We start from the raw sequence: 14,750 nt of genomic DNA, 5'->3' as shown, positions 1-14,750 counted from the left end.
TCTCATGCTGAAAAAAATAATTATAATATAAATTTCTCTGGCGCTGCTGTCGCTATGGAAACACGCACGTCCCATGAGTCTGAGCAGAGCTGTTATTAATAACAACAACACTTCTAATATAATTATTGTTTTTAATGAAAGACCCCCCCCCCCTACTCTTGCCTGCACTGAAAACTTGAGAGCCCTGTAATAAAAACTTTGGGGTCCTGTTGATTGTATTAATGTTAGCGACATAGTGGATGAATAACTTCCAGCTGCTATTAACATGTAGCTGATGAGGACTGCAAGAGTGAGGCAGAGTTAGCTATATAAAGTTATATATTGTACTATATAAGTGGTTGAGAATCGATAAGAGAACCGAACCGATAAGTGGTATCGATAATGAACCGGAAATGCTAAGCTGCTAATCATCCGTATCCCAGCAGCTTGCAGTTTACTCTCATGGTTTGTTTTAATGACCAACTTGAGTTTGCTCTCATATCAAAAAGAGAAGAATTTAAAAGCACTTCTGTTGATTTATTATTTCAGTCCTTAAATACAAATCAAATGAACAAACATCTTACAAAACATATTCATCAGGCACTGTTTTAGCTGTCTAAGTGCTTGTTAAACATCCTCTGAACCATCAGCAACTTTTCAGCTCGTCCCTCTCACTTTCTTTTGTGTGCACAGTTTTATTTCTCTTTAAAGAAGACAAAAATAACTTGAAGAGTGACCAGAATAGCTCAGCAGAAGGAAAGCTGTGATTTCAGGGTCATAATGTAGCAGCTGCAGCGACTCCTGGATTAAAAGGAGATCTTTTCTAAGCAAATTCAGCTGATTCATAATCATTTTACAGTCTAAAGAAACAAATCTTTATAAAATCTGCAGTGAAAAGTGTAGAGATTCTTTTCAACCCGACACCAAAACTTACTTTGTCCCGTTTCATTTCTCACTCTTAAAACGACCAAAGAATCCGGTTCAATCGAACGTTCGTACAAAACAAAATGCCAATAACAAGAAGATGATCGGTTCTGTTTTTACAAGAAATAAAACTCTAGGAAAGCAAAGTCTTTTCTCTATGTTAGTGAGTAAAAATCAGTTAACTATGTACAACAGGTTAAAGTCAAGACAATCAGTTCTTAAGGCTGTGCTATTGAAATAATCAATCAAACTTAATAACTCTGACAGTCAGTAATCAATAAATAAGTCACCTTCTCGATGCATCATTGCTGACTTCAACTCAGCTTAAAGTAAAAAGGAAGAAAAGGAAAACGAACGGTCAGACGAGACATTGTCCAGCAACATTTCAGTAAATCTATCAGATCTAATGATCACCACCATCCTGATCACATTATTGATCAAAGGTCCCTGACCGTGATGGACCGCCACATGTTTTAAAATGAGCCGACCACATCGGCCTGAAGGGGTGCCGGTCCAAATCCCTGAACCAGGAGAAAATGCTCCATGTGTTCTTACTAAGAAGAAGTACAGAATTCTTTGCTTGTTCGCTGCTTTTTGCTGATTTTCCACCAGAAGCAGGAGAATCCAGCTGTGCTCGCTTCTACTGGCTGGGCCTTTCGCCGCTGAAGTTGCACAAGAGGCTCTTTGCTCCGCTCTGCCAGGAATACAGCGTCTCCAGCGGAGTTTTCCCCTCCTGAGGGGGGGAGCAGACACAGGAATGAAAACAGGAACGTTCTGACACAGGTACAGGGTTATATCACATGAGGAAACGCAGCTTCTGCTGCTGAAACTCGTCATGAAACTCCACCGGGACCTGAGCTGCAGGACCTGAGCAGCAGGACCTGAGCTCCAGGACCTGAGCACCGGGACCTGAGCACCAGGACCTGAGCACCAGGACCTGAGCAGCAGGACCTGAGCTGCAGGACCTGAGCACCAGGACCTGAGCTGCAGGACCTGAGCACCAGGACCTGAGCTGCAGGACCTGAGCACCAGGACCTGAGCACCAGGACCCGAGCACCAGGACCCGAGCACCAGGACCTGAGCTCCAGGACCTGAGCTGCAGGACCTGAGCTCCAGGACCTGAGCTGCAGGACCTGAGCACCAGGACCTGAGCTCCAGGACCTGAGCACCAGGACCTGAGCTCCAGGACCTGAGCACCAGGACCTGAGCACCAGGACCTGAGCTGCAGGACCTAAGCAGCAGGACCTGAGCAGCAGGACCTAAGCAGCAGGACCTGAGCTGCAGGACCCGAGCTGCAGGACCCGAGCACCAGGACCTGAGCACCAGGACCTGAGCTCCAGGACCTGAGCTGCAGGACCCGAGCACCAGGACATTTCCCTGCGGTACTTACACAGTTCTTTGTGCAGAGACTGGCTCCGTACATCATCAGCAGCTTGATCATCTTGAATCTGTTTATTCTCACTGCATCGTGCATCGGTGTGTCTCCGTCCTGCAGGCAGGGAGCAAAGCTACGCTCAGCATCATGTTTAACTGTTCTGATGGTGTCAGATTAAAGCCTGCTGGTGTCAGATTAAAGCCTGTTGGTGTCAGATTAAAGCCTGTTGGTGTCAGATTAAAGCCTGTTGGTGTCAGATTAAAGCCTGTTGGTGTCAGATTAAAGCCTGCTGGTGTCAGATTAAAGCCTGCTGGTGTCAGATTAAAGCCTGTTGGTGTCAGATTAAAGCCTGTTGGTGTCAGATTAAAGCCTGCTGGTGTCAGATTAAAGCCTGCTGGTGTCAGATTAAAGCCTGTTGGTGTCAGATTAAAGCCTGTTGGTGCCAGATTAAAACCTGTTGGTGTCAGATTAAAGCCTGTTGGTGTCAGATTAAAGCCTGCTGGTGTCAGATTAAAGCCTGCTGGTGCCAGATTAAAACCTGTTGGTGTCAGATTAAAGCCTGTTGGTGTCAGATTAAAGCCTGCTGGTGTCAGATTAAAGCCTGTTGGTGTCAGATTAAAGCCTGCTGGTGTCAGATTAAAGCCTGCTGGTGTCAGATTAAAGCCTGCTGGTGTCAGATTAAAGCCTGTTGGTGTCAGATTAAAGCCTGTTGGTGTCAGATTAAAGCCTGTTGGTGTCAGATTAAAGCCTGTTGGTGTCAGATTAAAGCCTGTTGGTGTCAGATTAAAGCCTGTTGGTGTCAGATTAAAGCCTGTTGGTGTCAGATTAAAGCCTGCTGGTGTCAGATTAAAGCCTGCTGGTGTCAGATTAAAGCCTGCTGGTGTCAGATTAAAGCCTGCTGGTGTCAGATTAAAGCCTGCTGGTGTCAGATTAAAGCCTGTTGGTGTCAGATTAAAGCCTGCTGGTGTCAGATTAAAGCCTGCTGGTGTCAGATTAAAGCCTGCTGGTGTCAGATTAAAGCCTGTTGGTGTCAGATTAAAGCCTGTTGGTGTCAGATTAAAGCCTGTTGGTGTCAGATTAAAGCCTGTTGGTGTCAGATTAAAGCCTGTTGGTGTCAGATTAAAGCCTGCTGGTGTCAGATTAAAGCCTGCTGGTGTCAGATTAAAGCCTGTTGGTGTCAGATTAAAGCCTGTTGGTGTCAGATTAAAGCCTGTTGGTGTCAGATTAAAGCCTGTTGGTGTCAGATTAAAGCCTGCTGGTGTCAGATTAAAGCCTGCTGGTGTCAGATTAAAGCCTGTTGGTGTCAGATTAAAGCCTGTTGGTGTCAGATTAAAGCCTGCTGGTGTCAGATTAAAGCCTGCTGGTGTCAGATTAAAGCCTGTTGGTGTCAGATTAAAGCCTGTTGGTGCCAGATTAAAACCTGTTGGTGTCAGATTAAAGCCTGTTGGTGTCAGATTAAAGCCTGCTGGTGTCAGATTAAAGCCTGCTGGTGCCAGATTAAAACCTGTTGGTGTCAGATTAAAGCCTGTTGGTGTCAGATTAAAGCCTGCTGGTGTCAGATTAAAGCCTGTTGGTGTCAGATTAAAGCCTGCTGGTGTCAGATTAAAGCCTGCTGGTGTCAGATTAAAGCCTGCTGGTGTCAGATTAAAGCCTGTTGGTGTCAGATTAAAGCCTGTTGGTGTCAGATTAAAGCCTGTTGGTGTCAGATTAAAGCCTGTTGGTGTCAGATTAAAGCCTGTTGGTGTCAGATTAAAGCCTGTTGGTGTCAGATTAAAGCCTGTTGGTGTCAGATTAAAGCCTGCTGGTGTCAGATTAAAGCCTGCTGGTGTCAGATTAAAGCCTGCTGGTGTCAGATTAAAGCCTGCTGGTGTCAGATTAAAGCCTGCTGGTGTCAGATTAAAGCCTGCTGGTGTCAGATTAAAGCCTGCTGGTGTCAGATTAAAGCCTGTTGGTGTCAGATTAAAGCCTGCTGGTGTCAGATTAAAGCCTGCTGGTGTCAGATTAAAGCCTGCTGGTGTCAGATTAAAGCCTGCTGGTGTCAGATTAAAGCCTGTTGGTGTCAGATTAAAGCCTGTTGGTGTCAGATTAAAGCCTGCTGGTGTCAGATTAAAGCCTGTTGGTGTCAGATTAAAGCCTGCTGGTGTCAGATTAAAGCCTGCTGGTGTCAGATTAAAGCCTGCTGGTGTCAGATTAAAGCCTGCTGGTGTCAGATTAAAGCCTGTTGGTGTCAGATTAAAGCCTGCTGGTGTCAGATTAAAGCCTGTTGGTGTCAGATTAAAGCCTGCTGGTGTCAGATTAAAGCCTGCTGGTGTCAGATTAAAGCCTGCTGGTGTCAGATTAAAGCCTGCTGGTGTCAGATTAAAGCCTGTTGGTGTCAGATTAAAGCCTGTTGGTGTCAGATTAAAGCCTGTTGGTGTCAGATTAAAGCCTGTTGGTGCCAGATTAAAACCTGTTGGTGTCAGATTAAAGCCTGCTGGTGTCAGATTAAAGCCTGCTGGTGTCAGATTAAAGCCTGCTGGTGTCAGATTAAAGCCTGCTGGTGCCAGATTAAAGCCTGCTGGTGTCAGATTAAAGCCTGTTGGTGTCAGATTAAAGCCTGCTGGTGTCAGATTAAAGCCTGTTGGTGTCAGATTAAAGCCTGTTGGTGTCAGATTAAAGCCTGCTGGTGTCAGATTAAAGCCTGCTGGTGTCAGATTAAAGCCTGCTGGTGTCAGATTAAAGCCTGCTGGTGTCAGATTAAAGCCTGCTGGTGTCAGATTAAAGCCTGCTGGTGTCAGATTAAAGCCTGCTGGTGTCAGATTAAAGCCTGTTGGTGTCAGATTAAAGCCTGCTGGTGTCAGATTAAAGCCTGCTGGTGTCAGATTAAAGCCTGCTGGTGTCAGATTAAAGCCTGCTGGTGTCAGATTAAAGCCTGTTGGTGTCAGATTAAAGCCTGTTGGTGTCAGATTAAAGCCTGCTGGTGTCAGATTAAAGCCTGTTGGTGTCAGATTAAAGCCTGCTGGTGTCAGATTAAAGCCTGCTGGTGTCAGATTAAAGCCTGCTGGTGTCAGATTAAAGCCTGCTGGTGTCAGATTAAAGCCTGTTGGTGTCAGATTAAAGCCTGCTGGTGTCAGATTAAAGCCTGTTGGTGTCAGATTAAAGCCTGCTGGTGTCAGATTAAAGCCTGCTGGTGTCAGATTAAAGCCTGCTGGTGTCAGATTAAAGCCTGCTGGTGTCAGATTAAAGCCTGTTGGTGTCAGATTAAAGCCTGTTGGTGTCAGATTAAAGCCTGTTGGTGTCAGATTAAAGCCTGTTGGTGCCAGATTAAAACCTGTTGGTGTCAGATTAAAGCCTGCTGGTGTCAGATTAAAGCCTGCTGGTGTCAGATTAAAGCCTGCTGGTGTCAGATTAAAGCCTGCTGGTGCCAGATTAAAACCTGTTGGTGTCAGATTAAAGCCTGCTGGTGTCAGATTAAAGCCTGCTGGTGTCAGATTAAAGCCTGTTGGTGTCAGATTAAAGCCTGTTGGTGCCAGATTAAAACCTGTTGGTGTCAGATTAAAGCCTGTTGGTGTCAGATTAAAGCCTGCTGGTGTCAGATTAAAGCCTGCTGGTGCCAGATTAAAACCTGTTGGTGTCAGATTAAAGCCTGCTGGTGTCAGATTAAAGCCTGCTGGTGTCAGATTAAAGCCTGTTGGTGTCAGATTAAAGCCTGTTGGTGCCAGATTAAAACCTGTTGGTGTCAGATTAAAGCCTGTTGGTGTCAGATTAAAGCCTGCTGGTGTCAGATTAAAGCCTGCTGGTGCCAGATTAAAACCTGTTGGTGTCAGATTAAAGCCTGCTGGTGTCAGATTAAAGCCTGCTGGTGTCAGATTAAAGCCTGCTGGTGTCAGATTAAAGCCTGCTGGTGCCAGATTAAAGCCTGCTGGTGTCAGATTAAAGCCTGCTGGTGTCAGATTAAAGCCTGTTGGTGTCAGATTAAAGCCTGTTGGTGTCAGATTAAAGCCTGTTGGTGTCAGATTAAAGCCTGTTGGTGTCAGATTAAAGCCTGCTGGTGCCAGATTAAAGCCTGAATGAGCCTGGCTTTGTCTCGGTGCTTACTCTGTCCTTGGCGTTGACCTCTGCTCCGCAGTGGATGAGATGCTCGGCACACTCGCAGTGTCCTGTCCTCACGGCGACATGAAGGGGTGTGCTGCGCAGCTGCAGCAGAAAGCAGACCGAGCACAAGCATGAGCGAGTGGTGCTGGGAAATACAAGTGTTGTGCAGCCCTCCCACATGCTGCCAAAGGGAGTTTGGAGTTTGTGTTTGGACCCACCTTGTCTCTGGAGGTGAACTGGGCTCCCTGGTGGAGGAGGAGCTGCAGGGCCGGCAGGCTGCCTCCCCTGCAGGCCCAGTGGAGCGCTGTGGCCTCCAGCTGAAACACACACACCAGCTGTCAGACTATCTGTGGGTGAGCTCTGCAGAAGTGACAAACGCAGGAGTTCCAACCGCTCACCTTGTCCTTTTTCTCGATGGCAGCTCCGGCCTCCAGGAGTGTTTTCATCACCTCGACGTGTCCTTTGAAGGAGGCTTTATGCAGAGCTGTTCTCTGGAACTGCAGAGGAGTTTATGCTCTGATTATTCCATATAATGCTTGTAAAACTGGTGCAAAACTCTGCTGCTGCCCGTCTTTAACCAACACTAACAGACGTGTGCACATCACTCCTGTTCTTAACTCCCTTCACTGGCTTCCTGTCCTTTATAGAACTGATTTTAAACTTTTAAAGTTTGGTTTTAAAGCTCTTAACGGCCTCACCCCATCGTATTTATCTGAGCTTTTAACTGTCCGTAACCCTGGCAGAGCTCTGAGGTCAACAAATCAACTTTTTCTGGAAGTGTTCAGGTCCAAATACAAACCCTGGGGTGCCCCCAGGCTCTGGAATAAGCTCCCCCCCCGAGATGCATCTTATTTCTGACCTGGGCCTCTTTAAATCAGGGCTAAAAACATATTTATTTCAGATGGATTTTAATACCCAGTAGAATGGTGACTCTTTTATATTATCTTATTCAATTTTGCTGTTATTTTATTGTTTTGTACTTATTCTTTTCTTTATTTATTATCTGCTGTAAAGCACTTTGGTACCGAAATGTAGAAATAAATCACATTTACATTTAAAACCAAAGCTTTTTGCATGTGGGTTGGTCCCAAACGGTCTGACGCTTACATGATCGGCTGCATTCGGGTTTCCTCCATCCTTCAGGTACTTCTCCACCACAGGCAGCTTGTTCTCCATGGCTGCTGCCAGAAACAGCTGCTCATCCACCATCTCTGGCTGGAACACGCATAAAAAACCACTTAAACTGAATAAAAACATCTAAAAACAGCTGTTTCTGACACGTTAGGAATAAAGTTTAAAGCTTTACCACGATCTCAGGCTCCGGTTGTTTCTTCTTGTGGACGGGAGCCTTCCTCTCCCTCCTCCTCTTCCTCAGCTGGAGGATGTTGAACAGGTCATCCACAGTCTCCAGCTTCAGCCTGCCGCTTTTATCCATCTGGCAGGGAAGAGACACAACAGAGCCTTTAACGGATAACCAGGCAGCGGTGAAAGTAGAGAGCATTAAGGAAGGCATCGGTAATAATCTGTCACAGCCAGCCAGTCAGTAAAGAGTAGAATCTAAGCAGTGCTGTACTCTAAACTGCCTCCAGGTGGCAGCAAACTCAGAGAAAACAATCTGCTGCCATGACGACCGCTGCTGCTTTCATCCTAAATTTCAGTGACATATCGGAGATTATTTCTTGGTCATTATCTGAAGATTTAAGGGTTTTTCTTTTCATTATTTGGACAAATATCACACAAAACTAAAACTAAAGAACCATTTTCTGACAGATTTAGTTGTGCAGAGGCGAGAAAAGGAGAGAAAAGCGATGATTGGGACAGCTTTTGTCTGACGTGTGTTTTTCAGGGTGTTTTCCCTCTGAACTCCCTCCACCTCATCTTTACGTTCAAATGCATCCACAGATTTTTTAAAGCCTGTTCAGCTGAAAGTCACATTTAGCTAAACCTGCAGTTAAATTTTACTCATTGTAACTGTTCCAATAACTTCAGCAGCTGATCCTACTTTACTTTATTTTGAACCCCCTGAAGTGAAAGGCTTCGTGGTATTACTGGTTGAATAATCGTGTCGGCGTGTCCTGCAGCTGCTCTTACATTGAGAGCCGCCACGCTGACCTCCTCCGGCTCGCTGCTGTCGGCCTCCTCTGACGCCTCTCCTCCCGCTCCCAGCTCCCGGTGAGCCCGGAGGTCGTCCTGCTTCTCCTTATTGACGGCCGCCTCGTACACGCCTCCTTGGAAGTCTTCATCCTCTTTGCCCTCTGATCTCTTGCTGGTCACCTGAGGAGGAGAGGTGAAGAGAGCCGTAAACCGCAGCTTCAACACTTTATCAAACACCCAAAACTTCTTATCTGGATCGATAAACAGCCTTTTCTACAGACTACATGCTGTAGAAACCAGTTCTATCCAGTGAAACCATCTCATGTTCAAGCTTTTATCCACTTAAAAAGGAGGAGACAACATTACAGCCAACATCAAAGCTCTAATTCGCTTTGGAAACAAACGTGAAAAAGACATTTCTGAAGAAGATTCCTGTTTAATTTTCAGAAAGTGTCCCCCTCTCATCCAAAAGGTTCACCTCCAGTCCCTCCCATCCTGATTACCTGTTACCTTTGCACATATCGGCAGATCTTACCAGCTCTTCAACGCTGTGGAGTCCCATTCTTCCCTGGATGTGAAGCGTTCAGTCGCCTGGATTAAAGTCCACTGGTCTCCTGCAGGGATGCTGAGCGTCTCTCTGTCCGTCTCTTCTGTCTCCCTCTGCAGCCTCGGCCTCTTTTATAGCCGGACAGACCTGCTGCAGAAAAAATATGGGTGCTGTCACTGAGCTCAGATCACATTTCAGTCCTCCAGCATCACCCCCCCTCATGCTAATACCCAACCCCTCCCAACCCCCAGCACTGCCCAGTTTGGGCATCTGTGTGTCAGCATGTAAAGAGGAGAGAGAAGAGGCTTTACTCTGCTTCTAAAGTTGATGTGTGGCAGTAAAAATGTTTTAGGCCAGGAGTAAAACACTTTCAGGTCCTGTTCATCTGCTGGAGATAGTTTTTTAGGCCTGACACTTCTTCTTTTGTCCTCCACTTGTCCAGTTTCCTCAAATGTTTTAAGGACACACTGCACACCATGCTGAGATATGCCAAGTTTTCAGCTAATAGCTCTTTGGGAATCACCTTGTTGCTGCAGAAATCCTATTTTCTGTCTGTCAAACTGTGTTTTCTTTGCTGTTTTTCATAGATGCAGCTAAAGAAATGGGAACAAATGATGTGTCTTTGTGACAAAGTGCCTAAAGATCCAGTTTAAAATGGCTTCTTTGCTAAGTTGTCTGTTCTGTGTCGACACAACACTGGTTCATCCCTTGAGTTAGGAGCCTTTTTTCTGCCTGAATGGTTCAAAGGTCAGAGTTAAGTGGCTGAACAAAGAAAAACTGAGCTGAAAATGAGTGAAAAAGCAGAAAATATCCAAAGAAAAGCTCTGAAAGACCTTCAGAAAGCTGCAGAACTAAAACTGAAGACATTTTCACAGCACTGTGCTTAGATTACAGTAGTAGCATCTGGAGTTTGTGTGCTTTTGTTCAGTAAATCACTGCCACGATGAACCTTTTCCATTGTTTGAATGAAGGCAAAGACGATGATAACAGCAAATATCACAACAACACATAGAAAAAGAAACATTTTCCTTCCGATTTGAGGCTGTAACATCCATAAACCACATTTTAAAAAGCTTCATCACAAAACTGCACAGCTGAGTCATATTCACCACCTAAATATAGCTCATTTATACAGATATCCAACACAGTAAAGTGTGTGAAAGATTCCCCCAATAACAAGCTTGTGTGAACTGTGCACGGAAACCTTTTCCACACCTGCAGAGAGGAGCTGTGCAGCAGGTTTAAAGCAGAGTGATGGATCTCTCTAACACATTATCTTTGTCACACTGGGCATGCAGTGATGTCACCATGGAGAGACAGCTTTATGGTGCTTGAGGAAAAAATAGTCCCACTTCCAAACATCTTGTCCGTGCAGAGTCACATATGGATATCAAGTGACTGCCGGTCGATGGGTGACGTGTCGGCTGCCTTTTCGTCCTGCTAGTAAATGAAGTCACGCTGCACATTACACAGCAACATGCATGACATTCACTGGTGGTGACTGGTGGCCCCTGATGTGACATGATGGTTACATGCTGTTCACCGGTCAAAGAAGTGACAACTCATTCTTAGAAAGTACCAGCATCCGGACAAAGGTTCAACGGCACAAAATGTAAAGGGGAACGCTGGTATTTTTAAACCTGGACCTTATTTCTGGCATGAAATACGTTCATCTACTCACCGAGAACAGTTTGGTGAAAGTCGGCGTCCTTCAGAAGATATTTAGATAACTGGAGATCCATATAACGGAGTGAACGGGGCTTAGAGCCTCTAAATAAGGCATTATCTGTCTTTATTTCACCAATACTTTAAGAAGAATGAATGAATGAACGTGTGCTATAGCTCTGTTAGCTCATAGCTGCTGTTATGTGGCTACTTGCAGCTATAGGAGAGCTAACGGAGGGATTTCTACACAGGCACTCTACTGGGACCACTTCATCCACACGCCCTCAGATTCACACACTTTCCTCACCTGAAATCATTTGGAGGAGGAGAAATAGCACATTTTTACATGGTTTAAGACTTTGAAATGACTCATTTATTTATTTCTAAGCAGGATTTTTCATATTGATACAAGAGATCGACGTGGTTAGTCAAAGGCAGGCAGGGTCTGCAACGGGAGATCAGGCCCAAGGAAAGTGCTGGAGAGTCAAACACCTCTACTGGGATGATGTCATCCACAGCATGGCTGCAGCACAGCTTATTTCCTCCGGTAAGAACGTCCATCTTACTCAAAGTCATCGTCCACGTTGTCAAAATCTGATAAATATCCTGCCATGTTGCACAAAACTATCAGCAGCAAACTCTGTGTGAAGTTAGCCGACTGTCACAGAGCACGGAGTGAATAAACTGTGCTGCAGGGGGGCGTGTGGATGAAGTGGTCCCAGTAGAGTGCCTGTGTAGAAATCCCTCCGTTAGCTCTCCTATAGCTGCAGGTAGCCACATAACAGCAGCTATGAGCTAACAGAGCTATAGCACACGTTCATTCATTCATTCTTCTTAAAGTATTGGTGAAATAAAGACAGATAATGCCTTATTTAGAGGCTGCATCCTCTAAGCCCCGTTCACTCCGTTATATGGATCTCCAGTTATCTAAATATCTTCCGAAGGACGCCGACTTTCACCAAACTGTTCTCGGTGAGTAGATGAAGGTATTTCATGCCAGAAATAAGGTTTAAAAGCACCGGAGTTATCCTTTAAGGAATGAGAACAGCATGAAGGCACAACATGGAAAGTGGGATCTAAGGTGAGTTTAAGTCAGTCCAGACACAGAAAGGAAAAAGCTCGGCGGGGAACAGAGACAGAGGGGAGTTCTGGAGTGAGATGAACCAGTGGGACACAGAAGGGAAAACTAAAGGCAGGAAGCAAAATGTACTGGGAAATAAACCGGGGGCAGCAGTGATGCAACCGCTGTGCCGGACTGTGGAGGGTCCATGATAAGGTGGTGCCAGCTGGGCACCTGATCGGGACGCCTCCTGGTCGCCTTTCTGTTGGAGGTGCACCGGGACGAGGCCCCGAGGTCGGCCCAGGGCTCCCTGGAGAGATTATGTCTCTGGTAAAGGCTCAGGGTCGCCCAGGATGAGCTGCAGGAAGTGGAAAAGCAGGGGAAACCTGGACCATGACAGCATCAGTCAGCAGGCAGAGCAGAAACATTCATATGAAATGAAAGAAAGCAGCAGCTGCCCCGCAGGACAGACTCTCTCTCTGCAGCTCTGCTGCTGCTGATGTGCAGCCCAGCGGCCAGTTTTACTGCAGCAGGAGAACTGGAACGTCTTCCAGTACTTTGAACTGGGCTGGAGCTCCTGTGGGTTCACTGCGATGCACAAGCTGGTTTATTTCTGTTCATACTTTCTATATTTTTCTCATTTTCCTGCTTCTTTCATGGATTCAGAGTGCAAACATCTGGCAGCAGCCTGTCACATCGGGAGTGGTGGAAGTAGGACCCGGATGCAGAGATTTAAACTGAAAACCTGATTTATTTCAACAGAAAGCGCGGCTGAGCCGGTGTAAAAGAGCTTAACCATGAAGAACCTTTCATGGACAAGCCTGATAACATGAGGGACAATGATGGTGAGGATCTGGCAAAGGAACATGGGAAACACTGAGGGGGGGGTGACTGGTGATGGAGTGCAGCTGAGGAAAATATGGCAAAAACTAAAGGCTAAAGCCCTTAAAACTGAGAGACTTCCTGTCAGTTTGTCCTTTCCGCTGCTGCTCGCTCAGAAGCAGAATCTGAACGTTCAGCAGCTAAAAGCTGAACATGGTGCAGCATGTTAGCATGATATCCTGGTTTTAATGAGCCTGCTCTCCTCCAAACTCTGGATCCTCACAGTCTGCGACTCTGAGAAAGTAAAAGAAGCAGAAAGATCGAATCTCATTAGAGTTTTGCTGCTCGTTAAACTGATATATTCACACCCTGCTGTTTACTTTCAGTCCTTCTGTTCATCTGAAACTGGAATTCATAACTGGAAGCTATTTCTGTAGCCGACCTTGTGGTTGAAATGCTGTACATGGTGAAGGGGGATCTGCTCTGTTCAGAGACCTTCACAGCTGCAGATTACAGCCACAACTGAACTGTCTTCTCCCTCCATGGAGGGCAGAGGAAGTCAAACCGGAGGTGCAGCCTTCGCTCACCTGACCCCACGATGACCTCACAGGCTGAGACTGCAGAGAAGTGGCGTGAGCTTCGGCCGTTTTCTCCCGTGCACAGTTCATGTGAGCTGGAAAAGAACAGATCTGTTCTAACACCAAGATGGTTTCAGAGCTGGAAGCTGAGCTAAGCTGGATTTACCTGCCACAGATAGTTGGATAAAGTTTTATTTCCACCTCTTAGCCTGCATTTGGGCCCTCAGCTTACAATTAAAAATACACACAAGGTGACATAAATGATCCACTCTGACATCAAACCTTAAAACAGGTAAATGTATCCGTTAATCAGCACAAGAGAGCCTCACTGTCCACCTAAAACCTGCTTTAAGTGGGACTAAAACCTGCTTTAAGTGGGACTAAAACCTGTTTTTTTCTTTTATTTCCTTTACAAATGAGCATTATTCTTTACTTAAAGGTCCAACGTGCTTTTTCTGTATTTTATTAACTTCCCAGAAACAGTTTTTCCACCATGACTGAGTGATTTTCACGTTTCAGAGCTGGAAGCTGAGCTAAGCTGTATTTACCTGCCACAGATAGTTGGGTAAAGTTTTATTCACTGCACTTTCCTCCACCTCTTAGCCTGCATTTGGGTTCGCCAGTCCATCACAGAGACACACACGCCGACATGCATTTCACTTTTTAACACTTCTGTCTTCGAGGCAAACGCAGTTTCTGCTTCACTCGGTTTATTTGACAGCTTTCGCTTCAGTTTAAATTAAGATTTCACTCAAAGAAAAATGGAACAAGCCTCAAAGCCTAGTTTAAAGCAGTAGTTAACAGTGATCTCTGCCAGTTTGCAGTAATTTGCATGGGTGTGTTTGCTGTTTGCAGACGTTTTTTTTGGATTTAACTGCCACAGATAGTTGGATAAAGTTTTATTTCCACCTCTTAGCCTGCATTTGGGCCCTCAGCTTACAATTAAAAATACACACAAGGTGACATAAATGATCCACTCTGACATCAAACCTTAAAACAGGTAAATGTATCCGTTAATCAGCACAAGAGAGCCTCACTGTCCACCTAAAACCTGCTTTAAGTGGGACTAAAACCTGTTTTTTTCTTTTATTTGCTTTACAAATGAGCATTATTCTTTACTTAAAGGTCCAACGTGCTTTTTCTGTATATTATTAACTTCCCAGAAACAGATTTTCCACCATGACTGAGTGATTTTCACGTTTCAGAGCTGAAAGCTGAGCTAAGCTGTATTTACCTGCCACAGATAGTTGGATAAAGTTTTATTTCCACCTCTTAGCCTGCATTTGGGTCCTCAGCTTACAGTTAAAAATACACACAAGGTGACATAAATGATCCACTCTGACATCAAACCTTAAAACAGGTAAATGTATCCGTTAATCAGCACAAGAGAGCCTCACTGTCCACCTAAAACCTGCTTTAAGTGGGACTAAAACCTGCTTTAAGTGGGACTAAAACCTGTTTTTCTCTTTTATTTCCTTTACAAATGAGCATTATTCTGTCATGATTTATTTCCCTTTACTTAAAGGTCCAACGTGCTTTTTCTGTATTTTATTAACTTCCCAGAAACAGATTTTCCACCATGACTGAGTGATTTTCACGTTTCAGAGCTGGAAGCTGAGCTAAGCTGTATTT

General features: G+C 45.3%; 2 protein-coding genes across 2 annotated transcripts in view; one reads left to right on the top strand and one right to left on the bottom strand.

Moving 5' to 3' along the window:
* LOC140312735 (endothelial PAS domain-containing protein 1-like) overlaps positions 1 to 6,639 on the top strand; it is a 486,153-nt gene extending 479,514 nt beyond the window's left edge. The window contains exon 17 of the transcript XR_011916999.1: positions 6,628 to 6,639. The gene's annotated coding sequence lies outside the window, so the exon portion shown is untranslated. The remainder of the gene's footprint in view (positions 1 to 6,627) is intronic.
* Positions 1,408 to 9,048, bottom strand: ankrd1a (ankyrin repeat domain 1a (cardiac muscle)). The gene is made up of 9 exons (XM_072390532.1): positions 8,982 to 9,048; positions 8,444 to 8,626; positions 7,659 to 7,787; positions 7,460 to 7,567; positions 6,751 to 6,849; positions 6,571 to 6,669; positions 6,356 to 6,454; positions 2,294 to 2,392; positions 1,408 to 1,636 (listed from the first exon to the last, which is right to left on the bottom strand). Exons 1-9 carry the CDS (start codon positions 9,006 to 9,008, stop codon positions 1,544 to 1,546), a joined length of 936 nt encoding a protein of 311 aa, XP_072246633.1. The 5' UTR covers positions 9,009 to 9,048; the 3' UTR covers positions 1,408 to 1,543.
* Positions 9,049 to 14,750: the final 5,702 nt, after the last annotated feature.

Source organism: Leuresthes tenuis, unplaced genomic scaffold (assembly GCF_036924035.1).
Source record: "Leuresthes tenuis unplaced genomic scaffold, fLeuTen1.0.hap1 SCAF_8, whole genome shotgun sequence".
NCBI lineage: Eukaryota > Metazoa > Chordata > Actinopteri > Atheriniformes > Atherinopsidae > Leuresthes > Leuresthes tenuis.
This window is presented reverse-complemented; position numbering and strand designations above follow the sequence as displayed.